The 18,865-nt window shown below is 50.9% G+C and overlaps 3 protein-coding genes across 3 annotated transcripts; 1 reads left to right on the top strand and 2 right to left on the bottom strand.

Moving 5' to 3' along the window:
• Positions 1–87: 87 nt before the first annotated feature.
• TGME49_225940 (hypothetical protein) lies at positions 88–3,019 on the bottom strand. Its single transcript, XM_002366216.2, has 3 exons — positions 1,952–3,019; positions 1,557–1,721; positions 88–1,211 (listed from the first exon to the last, which is right to left on the bottom strand). The coding sequence occupies exons 1-3, from the start codon at positions 2,561–2,563 to the stop codon at positions 1,041–1,043; spliced, it is 948 nt and encodes a 315-aa protein (XP_002366257.1). The 5' UTR covers positions 2,564–3,019; the 3' UTR covers positions 88–1,040.
• A 2,258-nt stretch (positions 3,020–5,277) lies between these two features.
• On the top strand, positions 5,278–9,097 carry TPI-I (triose-phosphate isomerase TPI-I). The gene is made up of 5 exons (XM_002366215.2): positions 5,278–5,470; positions 5,908–6,031; positions 6,351–6,489; positions 6,992–7,177; positions 7,507–9,097. Exons 1-5 carry the CDS (start codon positions 5,359–5,361, stop codon positions 7,705–7,707), a joined length of 762 nt encoding a protein of 253 aa, XP_002366256.1. The 5' UTR covers positions 5,278–5,358; the 3' UTR covers positions 7,708–9,097.
• A 563-nt stretch (positions 9,098–9,660) lies between these two features.
• TGME49_225920 (hypothetical protein) lies at positions 9,661–18,713 on the bottom strand. The gene is made up of 2 exons (XM_018780117.1): positions 13,478–18,713; positions 9,661–12,833 (listed from the first exon to the last, which is right to left on the bottom strand). Exons 1-2 carry the CDS (start codon positions 14,765–14,767, stop codon positions 11,565–11,567), a joined length of 2,559 nt encoding a protein of 852 aa, XP_018636011.1. The 5' UTR covers positions 14,768–18,713; the 3' UTR covers positions 9,661–11,564.
• Positions 18,714–18,865: the final 152 nt, after the last annotated feature.

Below are 18,865 nucleotides of genomic sequence, written 5' to 3' on the forward strand. Positions count from 1 at the left end.
AGCAAAGGGCAGCCCACTGACCTATTGTTCCTGCACCTGTTCGTCGCGTCACTTGTCTGGTATGGCCGTATTTATATTAGTTTTTCGGATGTTATTTCTGCTGAATGTCCATAGTGTATCACGTAGCTGACGATAAAAGTCTCTGGAGCGAGAGACGATAGTCCGCTCAACTTGGAGTTCCCCCGGTGTGGTGCGCTGTAGATATAGAGGGAAGAAGCAAACCGCCTCCACAGGGCTAGCACCGATAACGCCACTAGCCATAGTGAAGACACAAGTTAGCCAATACAAAATTCAAAATGTGTGATCGATGCCGTAGCTCTTGTTTCCTCCCACAACCGCTTTCACAGCGTGTCAAAGGATAAGGGCTTATCAAAGCCAACGTCGAGTTTGACTAATACACAGAAGCTCACTCATCATGTTGTTTCGAGCAAAAAGTTCCCGCTGCTAAGTGGCACAGCGGCTACATGTACCAAGGACCTGTGCTTGATTAGTTACACAGTTGAGTTCAACACAACGACGCCACGACTGCTGCGACTCTGCCACAACATACAGCGTAGTACTCATAGAGATATATTAGTGGAAGGATGCCGGGTGTCCACCGGAGGTGGAGACTCGATAAGAAACCTGGAGCTCCCTAGATAAAAGCTACAGAACGAGGCGGGGTCAACACGATGACATAAATGCGAGCACGCCCACAGGGGGTCATTTTGACGCTCGAGACCATGTCAGCAAATCACACACCCAGTATTCGAGTCCCCACCACGTTTAATGGAGCACTAACGGGTCGAGGAAGGGAATCCGCATATGTAACGGTCACTTGCTAACTGTTCCTGAACGTGCAGACAGCTGTGTGACATAGTAAGCAAAAATTCGTTCCGGACTCTTCACTGCCGAAGAAGGATGCCACTCTAAACGCCAAGGGGAACAGAGACAACACACCTGACTCGACGCCGAACGACAACGACACTGGTGGCATGTACGTGCTATATAGTAAAACCTAAAACACTGTCAAAGATTGTTTATTTATTCGTATGAAAAGTTCACTTCTTAGCTGGGACAAAGCTGATGAGCGACCCGACGTTGTTCGCGAATGCAACAAACTCTGAGACTTCCATCGTTGGGACGTCAAATTTCACGAAAGTGTCGGGAACAACGGCCATCAACTCCACACCTGCCTTTTCAAGAGGTGTGTCGGGTTCCAAGATACGAATCTGAAAGCAGTACCCCAAACACAAAAGCAGATTAACAAGTACGCGCTGTAATAACAGGTCACAGCAGCAATTTTGGTAAGGACTCGATTTGTGGCACTTCCGCAGTTTTTCTAGTAGCAGCCATTAATTACACAGTGACTCGTAGTGTGCTCTGCCATTGACGCCGGTTCGTACTAACCGATTCTTTGAACTCAAGAGGGCTGAAGTGGCCTGTTCGTTGAGCATACCTCGGGTTTGCACACAACCTTAGGTCGCAGTGAAAATAAGGCACCGTCGTGGAATAACTGATGCGTCATCCACAATGCCTTTTCGTAATTGGCGGTCACGTTGTAGTTCATGTCTCACCTTCTTTTGCGAATACACAGCCACCTTCACTTTCGGAGGCGGTTGTAGGGTCGTTGCCGGAAGAAGAACCAGTGTGCCGTCCGCGGCATCCATCTGCTTCAAGAACGTGGCCCATCCGTCGTAGTACTTTTTTCTGTCGGCGACAAAACTGCTTTGCATATCTTTCTGTAGAAGAACCATCCAAAATGGACACATACACTAGCATCCTATCCTCACGCACCAGCGTCTGAGTAGCCACCCACACATCCAGTAGAGTCGTGTCCGTGGGAAACGCTCGCCTCGGAACATGTTTGCTGCGCAACACCAGCCACCCGCACGACTTGTGAACTGCTGGAGAGGCCCGCTCTCAACGGAATACTCCAAGTGCTTCTCGGAGGTACCCAGACTCGACATACCTCAAGGCCGCCGCAAATATGTTGAACACCATCCTTCTTCTGGAACTTGAACGCGCCAACTTCCTTTTTCGGCTCGATATATGCCAGCACACCTGGACCGGATAAAGGCGTGTTGCTCCACTTCATGTACATGGTACCGCCATTTTCAGTAGCATACACAAGATACACTCCCATACCGAGTGGAGCTGTCGGTTCTGCCGGCTCCGGGAGAGGACCCGTACAGGCCTCAGGAGGGGGTGGGGGGGTCCCCGCAGCAGAACCCGTGAACAGCTTCGGCTGGCTTTTGACTGCGCTCTTTGGGTGAACCTTCGCTCTCTTCTTAGTTACAACTCTAGTACGGACCGTCGGGCCGTCTGCCGCCGCCTCTCTCGTCACCTCTGCTCCCGCTGAAGAAGGCGCCGTTTCGCCTTCTTCTATCTCCACACCATCCTCTACAGCTTCTTCACCAAAGGATTCTTCATCGACTTCTTTGAGGGCCTCTTCTGTTGTTGTAGAGTCTGGGACTAGCTCCTCCTCGTCGATGCGCTTCCCTGGCGGCGCAGGTCGGCAACAAACGCACAAATAGTAACATCCCGAGTCAGAATAGCCGGGTGACGGGTTGTTGCCAGACATCTCGCCCTGATTGATTGTTTGCCGCAAAGCTGATTGAAAAATTGGGAGCAATAGAGAGCAATCACTTTTCACGGAAGGGGAGAGGGAGGAGTAAGGGGCTGAGCACCACTCAACAATCCTCAAACTACGAGAGACGAAATCACTGCACTAGCCATACCACGCCGCTCGCGGGCCTGTTACGGTACGATTCAACGATACTTCAATTTTCGATGAAAGGCAAATAATATGGCTTTGTGCGGAAAAAAAGACAACCGTACACAGAAATGACAGTTGCCCTCCCAATAATTCAGACGCTATCAGCGAATGCACTGGAAGAGAGGGTTTAGGGCTGGCACACGCTAGCGGGTTTGTGCAATCGCGTAGTGGCGATGTGTGCGATGCTGTCACGCTGATCCAGTTGTTGAAAATTTGTAGGGTGCGACGCCGCACACTGAATCGCCGGTTGGCGAGCAAAGAAATGACAAATGTCTTTGAATGATGGCCACCGTGTGTCAATCTGCTGCCATCGTGTTACGGGGCTATAAACACACTTGCCTCGTGAGGCGGCCACTAGCCTTGCCATTTTTCGCCGTGTAGATTCCGAGAACCTGCTGGCAAAACTGACCGCAGCTCGCGGGACGGAAAGAAAGCAGGTCTAATAATCATTGTTAATCTGCATCCGGTCACAGGTCAGATGCCTGTATATAATGAAACCCTTTGTTGGGTGCCCATACTCATATTGCAGAGGCAAGCAGTCCGTGCTCACGAGGAAGGCAGCAGGAAAGCTTTTGAGCCTTTAAGAGTAACCATTTGAACAAGTCGTTGACTACAGCAACTTCACAACTGTAGACTAAAAGATGGTGACACCATCAATCTGGGCGTCCAGCCCGCTGAAACTCCATAGCCACCCGAGGTGCACAACAACAGCGGTTCTCGACGGAGAAACTGTCCAGAAGAGGTTTTCACCATCCACATCTCTGGGGAACGTTCGCCGTCCACCGTATCCAGAAGTATGATTTTCGAGTGGCACTTGCGCTCTGTTTCCGCAACGAAACTACGACCGGTGCCCGCAATACTGCTTGTGGCGAACAGGCAGTAGCTTCTGAATCGCTGCAGTGTTGGTGGATGTGGATAAAGTCGTCCATTGCTGACTCTTCAGGCTGTAGTAATACGGCATTCAGCCACTGAATTCTTCTACCTTGTGTGTTGAAGGCGCTGTAATCTTTGAATGCCGTCAGTAGTAGCTGCAATGGCGCGATTGGGGATTGTTGAACCCTGGACACCCAGACTGCTCGTGTGCTGAGGGAACTTCATCGCGAGTTTCCGCATCTTCCGTGACACTGTTACGCACACAGACAGTGTATTGGTCAGTGTCTACTTTTTAACAATCACCCGTGGAGATCCACGCGTGCCAGGTCCTCCTCTATCGCTAGCACAGTGCAACACCTTGCTGTGCTTGCTTATTCAAACCCCGGTCGAGAAGACCGGCTATCGTCACAGAAATCCGCACTGCTTCCACTTGTGAGCGACCTTCTATTCGGATCTGTTGTCTGAGAAAGGGGACACTGTTATTTGAAGGTGGGTTCAACGCTGGCACCGGTCGAGTTTTAAAGGGAAAACCACGAGTCCGTAAACAGGGGCACTGATGTTTACGGTATCTGGTGTTTTCGCTAGAACTGCATTTCGCAGTATTCGCAAGAAATTCCTAGCAATCGCGTCCAAAGGCGTCTTCCTTAAGCTTCTCATATGGAGGCTTCCTTGCGCTGCAAACCACTGAGCACGAAGCCCTGACGACTAGCACGAATGTATAACCGCCTGTTCTCGTTCCCAGGGAGAGCAAGTCGCTGCACCCGAACGTCATTGATTCAATGAAAGTGTAGTTTTATACTGTACGGCGTAGACTAACGCGTTTCTCTATCTCATGTTTCAACATCGGGACCGAATGTTCTTGCTACAAAAGAGCATTCCGAATCCCGTGTTGAGTTTTCCTGTGAACCAACTGGGGAGTTCTTTACGTTGCAAGCAGAGACAAAGAAATATTGCTTCCACCCCAGCTGACATCATGGGTGGCAGTCGTGTGAGAAACCCAGTCGGTGACGTCTGGCCAACTGAGTTCTTTTACGCAATGAAGTAACAAACGTATATGTGACAACCGCAAGAACCCTTGAACTCAGTGCAGTAGCCTTTTGTGCCCACCTAGTGGCGTTTCCACCCTGGGGAACTAGTTTCTCTATGCCCTACAGTTTACAGGACTCGTTGCCACGAGAGGCTACGTAAACCCGCATTGGCACTAAACTTTGAGTTAAGCTGGTTCTATCACGTTGACACCGCTCGTTGCATAGTGTGCACGCGGTAATGGGGCTGGCCCACAGGTGTAGGATGTTCATTGTCGCGTCTGTCGTCCTGGCGGACGATAGCAATTAGATCACAGGCGGAACCTACGCTCGACAAAGGACGGGCACAGGGCACACCTGTTGTGTGGTGTACATACAACCTCCAGAAAACCATCAGCGTGAACCCTTGCTGATGAAGCTGTGTGCACATTTCCACGCTCTCCGGTGACGCCTGCCTCATTTTTGCCCTCTCTGTGTGTTTCATTCCCCCCGTTTTCACTCGCCCCATACGCTGTTCTGCTTCTGGATGAAAGCCCACCGCACGGTGTCTGCCAAAGTGCGCGCATGACACCCAGTGCACCCGGGAAATCTGTGCGAGCAGATCCGTGGCACCCAGGTCCCCTCAATTTTTCCTTTCCTACAAACTTTTGACATTCGCATTTGCGACACTGTTTTCGCGTTCTTTTTTCCCCTATCCCCAAAATGGTGCGCACCCCGTGGGTCGGCGGCAACTGGAAGTGCAATGGCACTGTCGGATCCATCACGGACCTCTGTGGCGAATTTGGGAAGACTGAGTTCGACCCAAAAACTATTGGTAAACTACTCGAGACAGATGTGCTTTCAGAGTGGCTGGGTACACCTTATGGAACACTACCTGATAGGACCGGAAATTGCAGACTACGGCGTAACTTCCGTCCCTGCAGCATTGACAACAATAGGTGGACCCATACGAGCCGAACCATTTCGATTGTCGCCCCCCACCCTGTTGCTCGTTCAGGGGTGCGTCGCGTAGCACGTAGCGAACATCATTTTTAACTAGGGACTATAGAAAATGATCTGGAAGCGATGATACGTGTGTTACAAATCAGGTGCCAGACTCATCTGCTTTTTGTCGGCTGGTGAAAACGTCAGTCAGTGGCCTCTATACCAGTCGCCGTCCGCCCTTTGAGATGCTCCTGGTTTGCCTCTTCCGTCCTCCGTACTATTTCATGTTGATTTTCAAATAGCCGGTGCTTGTGTATGTTTGTCCAGATGTTGTAATCTTTCCTCCTGCCCTGCATGCGCCGTTGACTCGCGAGAAGCTCCCGAAAAAGTACCACGTCGGTCTCCAGAACTGCTCGAAGACCCACAATGGAGCGTTCACCGGGGAGATCAGGTGCGTCCTGTAGACGTACACCGACGAACAGATTTCTGTGTTCCACTCTTGTGAAGTCGCACATCTGTGTGCAGCATACGTATTCGTCGTCACAGTGGATCGGTGGTTACTCCTTTCCAAGATGTGGCTGTTCCTGCCCTTCGTTTTTTCACATCGACGTTCTGTTTCACACAGGTAGAAGATTACTAGCCAGACCCGTCCACAGTTTTGCTTTGCTTGTTTACGGAACCCGTGTGCATAGTGTCACCTCTTCCCTCACGGCCGAAGCGTTTGCAGCTGCACTATTTGCTGCTTTCTGCGTACTCTGCGATTCCTGCAGCGTGGAAATGATCAAGGACTTCGGTCTGCGTTGGATTCTGGCGGGACACAGCGAGCGCAGACAGTACTACGGGGAATCCGATGAAGTTGTGGCGGAGAAGGTGAACATCATTCTCCAGGAGAAAGACCTCAACGTTGTGGTAAGGACTCCCGGTAGTGCCCGCGTTTTGCAGCACGTTGCGTTGTTAAATCCACTGGCTTCGACGCTCCCTAAATCCCAAACGTTCCCATGCACTTTGCTGAGCGTCCGCAAGGTGGAAAATTATCACTGACCCATAACACTAAGTGGGCCACGATGGTGCATCATTTCGATTCAGAGCCGTCACGGGTGCTGCTTGCTGGACAACGCTTTTCGTTTTACGCAGTGACCTGAAAAACGGCACCCACTGAAACATACGGCGGGGAACTCAGCTTGCTTTCATGCGTGGGAGAATGGAGATGACGCTTGGCATTGTCCACAGGTCATCCACGTGTGCGAAGACGCCGCTAACACGGTTCTGGGGTCTAAACGACTATAGTATTCTGTCCTAGTCATTTTCGGTTGGCTGGGGCCGTACTGCATCGGTTGATTGTGTTCACTCCGACTACTTCGCTTGTGTGCACCTTTTTGTTGAATGGATTTTCTGGGTATTCTTCCAACAGCTCTGCGTCGGCGAGCAACTGAAGGACCGTGAGGCAAACAAGACGAACGACGTCGTTGACGCTCAGCTCGCGGCATGCCTTCCTAAGATCTCCGACTGGGACCGCGTTGTCATCGCCTACGAGCCCGTGTGGGCCATCGGTACTGGCAAGGTGGCTACTCCGGCCCAGGCTCAGGAAGTCCACGAGGTAAGTTACTCACTCGTCTGCATGAATCTCTTGGTTTTGCTGGAGGCATGTGTGCGAGAGAATTGTTTTTTGGGGCCAGTGAATGTGACATCGTGTGCTCACACGCTCGAAGAAACGCTTTTACGCATGTTGTAGCTCGATTCGTGCAGGCGTGCTTATTGGTATATCACTCCAAAGATACGGCGGTGCTGTTTCCTGTTTGAAATAATACACTTCGGAGACGGGGATTCGCCGACTGTTGGTGCCGCCACCGGGGATGAACTCGGTGTGGTAAATTTAGACATCGTGAGTGGATATCTCTTTCCGTCTGGGTTCTTCGTTCTGTGCAGCATATCCGCGAGTTCCTGAAGGCTAAAGTCAGCGAGGACGTTGCCAACAAAGTGCGAATTGTGTACGGCGGAAGCGTGAACGCGTCCAACAGCACTGAGCTGATCCTTCAGCCCGATCTCGATGGTTTCCTTGTTGGCGGAGCCTCCCTGAAGAAGGACTTTCTCGACATTATTGCCTCTGGCATGAAGAAGAACGAGTAAAGCTCCCACAATATCGTTCCCAGTCTGCTCGTTCAGTCGCTGGGCGAGAAGCTGGAAGGATATAAAAGCTCAGTCACGTCAGGAATGTGGTGCACACCGGGTGGGAAGGCTGACGAAAAAGACAGTTGTATTTGCGCTTCCTGTGGCAGAGAACCCGGCAACGGAGCAATCCTCGTGTTGTACACCAGAGTGTGGCCACGTCCAGAGAGACTTTTCGGAGAGCATTAGTTTTGTTGTTAACTCCGTTTTTTTGCCACACTGAGCTTCTCACAGAGAGAGAGGAAAAGAAGGAAGAAACACAAATTGTTTTTTAACGATGCATGGGCAAAGCGGTGTCGCTTTCACGGTTCGTCTCCGTGGCGTTGCAGGCACACCTGACAGGAATACATCTGCTCGTTTGCCTGTGATATCACAGGACGTTACGTCTCTAACTCCACAACTCGCTTCAAGTTGCGTTTTTTTGTTCCAGCAGAGTGCGTCAGTAGACAGTGACGAGGGAAACGGCACAAATTGCGGGCCGTGTGCCCAGTTTGAATGCGTAAACGTCGACACGCACCTCAGGAACTCTACCACCTAAATATCGCGTTCCACGTTTTTTTCCAAAATGCAATCACGCGAGGACAATAATGCAATGAAACCGCGTCTTCGCGCGAACAAACGCACATTTGGTGCTGTCAAGTTGTGTTGAAACGCAGCATCCCAAAATATTCGGTTGAGCATAAAGCTCACATGAAAAAACGGAATGACTATATAGGACGGCGGTGCAGACACACATGTTTCAGTAGAAGTGCCCAGAGGAGCCTCAAGTGTCGCTAGTCCTTTTACGAACTCAACGCGCCACTGCAGAGCAATACCATTTGGCCTGCTTCACAAACGCTGTCGGGAAAGCGGGGTCAAATACTTCACGAGCGCCAGCAGCTGTGGAGTGCTGTTTGCCGTGGAACTTATATGCAGCAGATTAAGTATAGATGCAGCAAACGCGGTTGTTTTCCCTTTTGTTTCTTCCAGAGGACTCGTGGACGAGCAGGTGCCTGCAGCTGAGAGTCCAGACCGAAGTCCTGTTTCCAAGAAAGCAGGAAAGACATTTTTCGCGAAGCTTCGTTGCGCCAAGAAGGAGTAGCCTTCAGGGTACAGGCTGCAAAGCCTTGTCTGATACAGAGCAGAACGGCAACCGCGTGTCCGCCGGTCTTTGCCAAACACCATGCTAAGTCAAGGAAGACACCCTTCAAAATATATGACCCTTTCGTTTCTCTTATCGGCGTTTTGATAACTGACGACAAGAACTGTCATGCGCTATCGAAGCCAAGGTCATTTTTCACCATATGTTGAAATCTGTGCTAAGCCCCTTCTACAGAACTCTGGGCACACCCAGGGTGATGCATATCCCCTCCTGGTTGGTGGTATGCTTTGTGCATTACCAGTCTTTTCCCTGCTTGTCTGTTCTCGAGGGAAATTGCTAGTTTTCAACATATCGGGATTCTTCTGTCCTAATATCACAGGCTCCGATATTTCGGTGGGGTCCTTGGATGGCCTCTAGTAAATAACATCTGAGAGGGAGAGTCCCCTATCCAGTTGATACAAGCGGAAGACTGAATAAGCGCGCGAGAAAGGAAACAAGTGAGGAAAAGAACTGAATACGTACAGGACCTCCGTGACACCATAGAACGTCACTCATTCTTTACTATCACATCCACAGCATACGCTTAGAGAAACGTAGCAACTGCACCGGAAACAGTGCGCAATGCCGTATTTTTTTAGCAGTCTGCCTGACAGTGAACCGCTTTCGAAAGTGCCGCAAGACTGATTTGTGGTAGACCACAAAGAGATTTTCTATAGGGTCGTCTTGTGTTCAAATGTAACGACTTTTCGAACAAAAGTGGAAATTGATATTTGCCAACAAGGCACGTGCCTCTTTGTCCGTAAACCATACATCACTCGGAAGTTTAAAGAAACCGGCTTTTATCGGGACGACACATATTCGGTTGGCTGAGTCTGTTCATTCGCCAATAGATTAACACGGATAATACTCCAAGACAAATACAGTCACTCGCGTACCTAGATAAGGACATCTAAGAAAGTGCTATGCCCAAATTGCCTTCGTGGCCACGAGGTTCGCGGACAAAATAAAAGCCTTTTATCATAAAAACGCATTCAAAAATGTCATGGACACTACGTCCCTCATGCGCCCAGAGAGAATCTCAGAGCACACAGGTAGTACGTACATGCGCGTTCTCTCAAATTAAGCAAAGCGCCATTTGGCACAATGACCGTCTGTGTGTACTAGAGCAAAATGAGGACTTCGAAATGTGAGCGACGACCTCCAAAAAACGAGGACTTCTGAAAGTGTGTGCTTCTCCGAGAAGAAAGGGACATTATTGATCCTTCCTGCGTCTCGACGTGTCCCCAGAGAAGCTGTTGTTCCAGCGTTTTTTTCTCCCGGAGTTTCACTTCTTTTCGGGCTCTCCGCTTTTCTGCAGTTCCAGCGGGGTCTCTGGTAAAGGTAGACGCTGGTGTTTCCTCCAGCAAATCCTCCAGAGAGCCTCTTCTTCATAGCAGCTGCAGGTGCGGGAACAAATGTGAGCGCACCCAACGTGTGCGCAAGGGAAACTTCGCATTCCCCGCCATCCATAGAACACGCCGAAGGGACCTCGCGACAGCTTTCGTCCCGGTCTTGTCTAATTAGTACACAAAGAAAGCAAAGAGAAACCCGTTCTATTCACTCCGATTGCTTCTCGGTCACGGCCACGGTCCTCGTGGAACAGTCGCGGCTGCAGCAAGGGAACTGATAGATGCCTGGTTTCGTTTTACATCTACTGAATATAGCCATTACCTTCCTCAAATATGTACTACCGTCGGAATAATTTCTGGGATGCTACAGGCACTGCTCCTTGAAGAGAGGACGCCTAGTCGATCTGTTTCCTTCTCTTTAGCGGTCTAGAGAAACGGTCGTGGCAAGCGTAGCACAATGACAAAGAAGAAAATCTTTTTTTTCTTTAAAAGCGACTGTGTTTCTCTGCCATCGATACGCGCTGTTCGAACCTTATCAAGTTCGTTTGTCTTTGCGTTTTATAAACTTGAAGTTGCGTTGCCTGGGAATCGAACCCAGGGTCTACCGGTTGGTCTACCGGTTAAGAGCGGCTTCTTCGCTCGGGTGAGGCAGAAACCTAAACTCGGACAGAAGGCTGCTCCGTCCCGATAGCTTCGCGCCACTCACCACAATGCAGGGAATGCTATCGCGGTTGATATCGAAGAATCCGTGGCAGTGCCGGGCGCAGTAGTGGTTCCCGAAAATAGCCTTGACTTCGTCGGCAAGATCGGTCTTCAAGTAGCCGTCCGCCTGCAGTTGGAAACTAAACGGGATGTCGAGAGACGCCAGCGTGAAGGCCGGACTCAGGTGACTTGCGGGCTCAATTCCTGAGAGAAGAAAACCCGAACCAGGTCAGAAAATCTGCACGCACGCGAACCAGTCTGCAAGTCTTCCAGGCTGGCGAGTTGGCCTATCGCCACACTCCAGCTGAAAAGGCGACTCACGAGAACTTGAGGATAGGGTTGCAGCCAAAGAGCAAAAGCAGCAAACGCGAAAATGGTCTTCCGAGAAAAGAGCCAACATAAACCACGTCCAAGCATGCAAAGGGCTCGAATGTCCGTCCCCCCTCTGTTGAAGCCCGCCGGCGCCTGACTGTGGACGAAAACCAGCACAAAAACGCGGTAAGGCCATCAGGGTGGTCAAGGTGGAAACAGGCATACGCAAGAATTGGAAAACGTCAAAAGTGAGCTCTATACACCCCAGGTGCTGATCTAAGAAAGCAGAGTTAAACAGAGCAAAAGTTGCGGGTGCCGTCCCGACTTCGTTCTGTCTAGCTGCCTCGTCGGCGACGCAAAAAGAAGACGCAAGCACCTTTGAAACGGAAAAAGGAAGGATACAGTTCGTGCGCCCTTGAAAAGATTGTCTCCTCTGGTACTGACCTACCGGAAACAAGATCCACCACATACTCAGAACGCGTACCAGGGTTCTCCTCTGGAGAGTAGATGAAGTCTGTCTCGGCTGCACAGAGAGGCGCGAGAGCCGAAAGACTTTTTCTCCGGCAATCGTTGTAAGCAGAGAGGACGACATCTCCACGAAAACAGAGGACACGGAACCCCCCGCACTCTCCGTCTTCGCCGCAGCCACAGGGCAGCTGTGCAATTGGTTTCATGTCTCTTTCTTGAGTCGGTTCGTCCGACTTTCTCTCCCAGTTCTCGTCTTCTGTGCATCCTTTCCTCTTCCTTCTTGGACCCGTCTCGTCGTGTCCACGGCGTACTCCAACCCTGTCCTTCGTGTGTGCAACGAAAGCGGACTTCTGTCTCTCTGCATTTGTGTTTTTATCTGCCTTCTCCTTCTTCTCCACGTCTCTTTCCTTGTTGTGCTCCCTGGTGTTCGCTTTGCTGCTTGCACGGACCACAGAGGAACGCTGGGTAACTCCTCGCCGTTCAACTCCTTTCTTTGTCACAGTGTACTCTCGCGCACTCATGTTTGCGTCTCCGTCGCTTGCCTTCCCTTCCCTGCTGGCCCTCGCATTCCTTGAATTCTTCCCCTTTTCTGCTCTCGTGCCTCTCTCTTCGTTCGCTTCAAGGTCCTTTGTTGTCTGCCTTTCTCGCTCGACCATTCGTTCACAAACCTCCCCACCAGCATCCTTCGGCCTCTCTCGTTCTGTTCCCTGTGCCACCCACCTTGTGCTTCCCTCACGAATGTCACCGTCCCGCCCGCTCTTCTCCCTCCTAATGCTTCTTCTTCGACGTCCGTCGGGCCGGTCGTCGTCTTCTTTTCCGTGAACGCTGTGGTCTTGCGTTTGTTCTGGCGCCGCTGTGGCCCCTGTCTGCGGTACTGCCATCGTGGCCGCGCACGCTCTTTCAGCTGTCTGTACAGCTCGCCGTCTCCGTCCGTTTACCTCGCCTTCTGCCTTCCTCGTTCGCTTTCGCTGCGACCGGGCTTCGTACTCTAAGAGAGTCTCGAGCCACAGGCGGCAGTTGCAACTCGGCAAGTCTCCCTGGAGGAACAGACCCAATCCTACGCCGGCCTTGGCCTCGGGGACTACGACGAGCAGCCGGTGCATCGAGGGCGAATCCCTTGTTCTCCAAATGAGTTGCTGAGTTAAGACGCACAGACAGAAAGTGGAAACGACCGACAAGCAGAGAGAGATGAGCTGACTGGAAAAGGGGGGCAGAAAGGGGAAGGAATGGACGCGGGCAGACAGCACAGAGAGCACGAGGACATCCACACGAAGAAGGTACTGAGAGGCAACCACAAAGGGAATGACACAGGAAGTGGAAGGAGGCGGATAGCAGAAGGAGAGGGGGTGGCAACCAAAAGTGAGAGCGCAAAACAGCACGGGAAGAAACGGAGACTCGGGAGCGAAAGAGATTCACCTGAGCGTCAAGAGAGCTTAACACCATATACGATGAAACTGTATTGCATTAGAGCTTCACACTGGATACGTTTCAATGTTAACAGACTACAGACCATGCAAGTGAAGATAATCTAACGCGCCTCGTGTTCAACATTTGGCAAAGATATCCTAGCGCGTCATGCAAGCAGAATAGAGCAAACAGAGAGAAAGTATCGCTTCGTCTTGCAGTTGATTTGGTGTGGGAATAGAAAAATCTGCTTGAAAGGAAAGAAACATCAGCTCGTCCATCGCAGAATACGTATGTTGCTTGTGAACTGGGGGCTTGCAACTGCTTGAGAGCTTAGCTGGGAACAGAGCGAAAGTGGGGTTTCGGATGTACATACAGTTGCTTGCTCTTTGGCAACGGCGATCAGCTGGCGGGTCCACTCGACTCCACAGGGAGTCAGTCCTTGTCCTTCTCTACACGCGCGTCGAGGATTGCACCTTTGTGACTTTTTAGCCACTTTCTTGTCCTCTCCTAAAGTGTCTCTTTTCTTCCCCTTCCACGTTTCGCCTTTGCCGCCTTCTCTCTCGGTCTCATCTTCGCTTTCTCGCGTCGACGAATAGATCGTAGGGCGCAGGTCAGGAGCTTCTGGCTGAATGCGTCGCTTCTTCTCCTCTCTGCTGCCGCCCTCATTTGGGCCTCCATGTTCTGTCTTCTCTTCTGGCGACACCGCTTCTTTCTCGTCTTCCGACGCACTCTCTCTGTCTGTGCTGCTGCATCGGCTGCAGCATCTAGTCGTCTCGTCACTTGGCGTTTCATGTTCTTCTTTCACGAGTCCACCTTCTTGCATTCGTCGTTTGTTATCATCGGGAATCTTCCCCCCCGTCTCTCCTGAGCCTCGTTCTGCACCTCCCGGTGACACCTTCCTCGCGTCCTCTGGGCGGATCTTCAAAATCTCCTCGGGGGGGTTGAGGCCCCTCGAACCTGTGTCCCTCTCTGTCTCCATTCTGTTCTTTCTTTCCTCGTCCCCACATTCCTCGGATTTCTTTTCCTCCCACGAGCTTCTCTCGAGCTTTTTCCTGACCGAGGCAGGATGCATAGATGCGGCGTGGAGACAGACAAAGGCGACTCGTGTGTCACTCGCTCCATTTCGCTCTCGTACAAAAACGTTTTCTGCAGGAAAAGAGTTTGCGCGCTTTCCTGGGAAAGCGTGCGTTTCGCTTGCATCGCTGAGACTACCGGAGACAAGTGTCCCCCCACCAGTTTCAGGACCCTCCGAGGCATCCGAAACGTCTCCCATTTCCGCTTCTGAAACTTTGGACAGTTTTACAGAGCCGAGAACCAATCGATGGCTATCGCGGTCTCCACGAAGCTCTCCTCTCGTAGTGTTTCCGCGGTACTTCTCTTCACGTCGTCCACTCATCTCCGTCTCTTCTTTCACGCCGTTTTCCCTGTTCCCGCTCCTCCACGTACAACATGAGCATTCCCCGAAAAGCAAACAAGTCGCGTGTGTACAGGCGCTTGAGAGGAAAGGACTGGCGCGTTCTCCGAGGTAGTTGCTGGTGGCTTTCTCGGACAGGAGACTCGCCTCAGTTCCCCACTCGCTGGCTTGTTCTTCTGCTGGGGTGTGGACGGCAGCCCACTCCGCAGGCCGCGAATGCGAGACCCTTGCGGCTGCAGAGAAATCCATGGTGACAAGAAAAGCCTGGGATTGCGAAAGACGCAGGGAAGAGGGGCATGTCTGCCTTCTGAGGGGTTCTTACAACGGAAAACAGAGAGAAAGGAAAGATGGCAGAAAGTATCGGGGCAGTGGCGCGCACAAGACGTTTACCTCCGCAGCACACGAACGTCGATCTCTCTGATAAGAGGGGAAGACAGAAAGCAAGATCGTCGGAACCAAATCCTGCAAAGTCCAACAGACGGCGGAAGTTGGCTCGAATGCGCAAGTCGCAAAGAAGAAAAAACGGGAGCACAAAGATTGAGGACACACCGGACGAGCGCGAATCGAAAGGTAGCGGAGCGAGTCCACAGCACTTGTTGAAAACCCAAAGGAATGTCGGAGTGGATATCTATTGAACGAAATTGAGTGGAGTTCTCGAAAGAAAATCAAAAAAGGGAAACTGTGTAAGGGTCTAGAGTACGGGCAACAAGTGGATGATGCGTGCGGAAAAGTTGAGCCTCACGACTCACCAAAGAGTGTCGACACGCACCAAGAAACGCTGGTAAACTCTTTGGTGGCAGCTGGGGAGAAGCAAAAGTGAATGCATTTCCTGAGCTCACATAAAACTTTGTTCATGTCCCTCGAGTGATTTTAAGCGAGGTGACTTTCTCTAAATGTGCTGCCAATTTCCGCATTGCGGGCTGCCCTACGCGCGCACTTTTGCTCTTTTCGCTACTTTCCCGTCAGCTCAGCTCTCAGATAGTCATTCTAGATTAACCATGGATGACATAAATGTTCTAACACGCCGCCGGTTTTGGGTGTAGTCACTTTCAGCGCCTTCTAGGGTAGTAAATTCAGGGACGATGTCAAGCGGAGCTGCGAGCCGGTTGACCGGTATTTTTCTAGGTGCGATCGGCCCTTGAAAGGGGAGAAATCCAGACAAAGCAAACAGCGTGTGAAACAGTGAGAAACGCAGCCCGAGACGGAAGGGTCCAGCTACTTAACAACTGCGAAAGAAGGACTTCTCTGTATCTCCATCGCCCTCGAACGATGGTAATTTTCGTGCAAGACGAGCGCCTCGCAAGTCGCGCTGTGTAGTGTGGACGAGACAGGAAACACATTTCCGCAAACGGCCCCCCGCCGCTTTTTCTCTGAGACGCGACAAACTGCGAGGAATTTCCCTCGGCTTCAAACGCACTGGGTCTCTTTCTCTTGTTTCGTCGACTTTGCTCGTTTGTTCCGTCGCACTTCATATGTTAAAGGAACACACTTAGTAGCAGAGCCGTGTAACTTAAGGCAGGCACACGTCGTCTGTCGTTAGATCCCGGCAACCAAGCAAACCGACTACGAGACTTGCTTGAGGAGGGCTCATGTGTGTTAGCAGGATTTTCTCGGTTGCTTCTCCCATGATGACCTGTCCCTTGTAGGCAGAAATTTGCTAAAGATAGATGCGACTTTTGAAGTTATTCGTAGGCGGATTTCATCGCGCACGCTAGCCCAGCTGGTTGTGGTTGCCACTCGCGGTGTTCCCTCAAAACCCAGATGAGAAACTGGGCGAAGGGTGAGCACGCAGGATTCTCAGATCGATGAAAATTGGCAAAAACAACTTTTTTGTGATACGTCTGTTTGTTCGCGTTCTGTTGAACATCTTGAAAATACATTCCCATGGCCTTCAGGGTTGGTTTTAGACGCTCTTGTCCTGTATTTACCAACCGCCAAGTTCCCCCCGTTCGCGGCGCAGCCAAGATGTGCTTACTAGCCGTTGTATGCTTTTATCAGCTTGCGTTCAAAATGATGTCTCTGTGTTAAGAGAGACGCAAATTTTCCGTCATTCGCATAAAAAGACGCGTGTTCCCTTGTGCCGCATCTGTTTCCCGTTCCGTCCGTTAGCCGATCCGTCGTGTCACTCAGTTTGTGATAGTTCTACGAGATGAATAATTATCTCGGTTTTCTTTAGTGTGTCGCACTTCTTTGTCGCAACTCATCTGCTATTACGCATCTATGGGTGGAGCCTTCTCGCGGGCATGCGTGGGGACCCCGTTGATGCTTTCCATTCCAGCTTTTGCGTCGCGGCGAGCGAACGTAGGAGGAAACCAAGGGGTTTTTCCTGTTGGCATCTTGAGACTAGCGAAGGGTTGCGGCTGTCTCTTCTTCATTGAGGATGGGGGAATGAGTTATCTGAAACACGGACAGTTCCTTCCCTACTATCAAAACGAACGACGACGGTGCCGCTGTTCTATGCTGGCTCTTCCTCGGTCACTTTCGCTGGTTCCCATTTCCCGTACAACCGGACCACTGCAGTGGATCTGAGACACAAACGTAGCGCTCTATCCCTAGACTATACGATGATCACGACGGTTCTAGCTGTCAGCGCCGCGGCTGTAGCGATCAAGAAGAAGTTCCGGCGGGCTGAAGATGCAACCAGTTTGCCGGTTTTCTGCGGTGAGCCTGTGATTTCGCGGCCGCAATCACTTCTCGCTGACTCCAGGTCAGGAGACATCGCAACCTCGCCTGTGGCGCATCCACGTTACAGCCAGGAAATTGCATATGCATACGAGTTGAATGGAGAGACGCTTACACGCTTAAACTCGGAAGAACTTGATGCATGGGGGTATTTGTCCTGCTCTGTTCCGCGAAGCAACTGCCGTCCCCAGAGAGAAAACGCCTACCCTCCACTTCGGCACAGGCATCCAGCCCGACGCGTGTCAGCATCGCAGCAGTCGGTTTCTGAACATGGCGCTGTCTGCGAGGTGGAACAGGGAAGCGATGCACGAACCAGAGGAACGCACCTAGAGAAAACGGGAAGTACCGGAGACACTGGAGAGAAACGTAACAAGCTGGTGCGTTCCACTGGTCAGGAGTTGCCAGTCAGTCTGTTAACAGACATCAGGGTCCCAGCAAACCGGCTGCACCCCGTCGGTCGATGTGTACAAAAACATTTCGACCGCAGTGAGCTTAGGGAAGAAAGAGAGGACAGGAGGTACACGAGAAGCAGGACGAACCTAGGAAGTTTGATGTAGTCTCTGTGCTGCTCAGCTCGTAGCCTTTCAAGGGTGGGAAAGATCGGCGATGAGAGTAGAGCAACCGAAATGAAAGGCCAGCATTCAAGCATGTGTGCAAGGTCGTGACAACATCGAGTGTTCGGCCGTGATGTGCAGTTGCCGTCTCCTCCAAAAAGCAAAAAAAACCTTTAAGTCGTCCTGAAGGGAAATTGATGTCTGCTTGTTGTTGATATCTTCGAAATTAAACGTCTACACTAATGCATATTTCATTGCCTGTTTCAGGGCGTGTTGTTGTAGTAGACATGTTTTCGTATCACGAAGAGTTGGGCTAAGGTGATTTCTCATGTGTGATTTATCAAGCACTCCGTTGAGTTTCCTCGCGTTGACGAGATCAAACATGACGTCTTCTGTTTTCTGGCAGCCTCGTATTCTGTGTCACCTGCTGCCCTTTTTAGGCACAGGCGACCTCGTGCGAGCAGTCGTAAGAACCACTGTATCTCTATTTGAATATGTTGGTATATTCAGGGAAAAACAAGAGCACACATACACAGTGCACATTGCTACTCCATTTAAATGAATAGGTTGGCCATTTTCATGACGCAAGCGTGCTTTTGAGGACAGTTGGATATGAGCTTATTCCCGCGATCATTGTGCGACAGCAGAATATCGTAGTTCTGTCGGCATCGTTCTCGATGTTCTGTTTCTCTCCCTGGTGTCGGGTTTCGCAACTGAGAGCAGGTGCTCTAGAAAAAACGCCGACTGGTTTGTACAACTCAAGCCAACACAGGAAGTACCGCAATGCCACCAATACTATTCTTGTTTAAGTTGACGGGCATAGCTTTTTTTGGCGGACTTGATTCAGCCTCGCATATCGTCGGTAGTCTGGTGTGAAGGACTCGAGAGACCGCCTTGTATTTTTGTCGTGTCTTCACCCGATTAATTGAACTCGACTCTCCAAGCTGAAGTGTCTCCGCATGTTTTAACGTGACGAGACTCAAAGCATTCAGCCACCGAAGACAGTGTCCTGTTTTTCGTAAAGTTGTAGACAACACGACCGACTAGACTCTTCAGAGATGTTCTACCACTGAGACGTTTGAACTCACATCTATTATAAAAACCTTTTACC

This window comes from Toxoplasma gondii, chromosome X, assembly GCF_000006565.2.
Source record: "Toxoplasma gondii ME49 chromosome X, whole genome shotgun sequence".
NCBI classification, from domain to species: domain Eukaryota; phylum Apicomplexa; class Conoidasida; order Eucoccidiorida; family Sarcocystidae; genus Toxoplasma; species Toxoplasma gondii.

Excerpts from the sequence above, each read along its gene's own strand:
- TGME49_225920 (XM_018780117.1), bottom strand. The coding sequence starts at position 14,767 with ATGGATTTCTCTGCAGCCGCAAGGGTCTCGCATTCGCGGCCTGCGGAG. Across the intron at positions 12,834-13,477 it reads TTGCCAAAGAGCAAGCAACT|CAACTCATTTGGAGAACAAG; the intron begins GTATGTACATCC and ends GTCTTAACTCAG.
- TGME49_225940 (XM_002366216.2), bottom strand. The coding sequence starts at position 2,563 with ATGTCTGGCAACAACCCGTCACCCGGCTATTCTGACTCGGGATGTTAC. Across the intron at positions 1,722-1,951 it reads ATATTTGCGGCGGCCTTGAG|AAAGATATGCAAAGCAGTTT; the intron begins GTATGTCGAGTC and ends GTTCTTCTACAG. Across the intron at positions 1,212-1,556 it reads CTGTGTATTCGCAAAAGAAG|ATTCGTATCTTGGAACCCGA; the intron begins GTGAGACATGAA and ends TACTGCTTTCAG.
- TPI-I (XM_002366215.2), top strand. The coding sequence starts at position 5,359 with ATGGTGCGCACCCCGTGGGTCGGCGGCAACTGGAAGTGCAATGGCACT. Across the intron at positions 5,471-5,907 it reads GTTCGACCCAAAAACTATTG|ATGTTGTAATCTTTCCTCCT; the intron begins GTAAACTACTCG and ends ATGTTTGTCCAG. Across the intron at positions 6,032-6,350 it reads GCGTTCACCGGGGAGATCAG|CGTGGAAATGATCAAGGACT; the intron begins GTGCGTCCTGTA and ends CGATTCCTGCAG.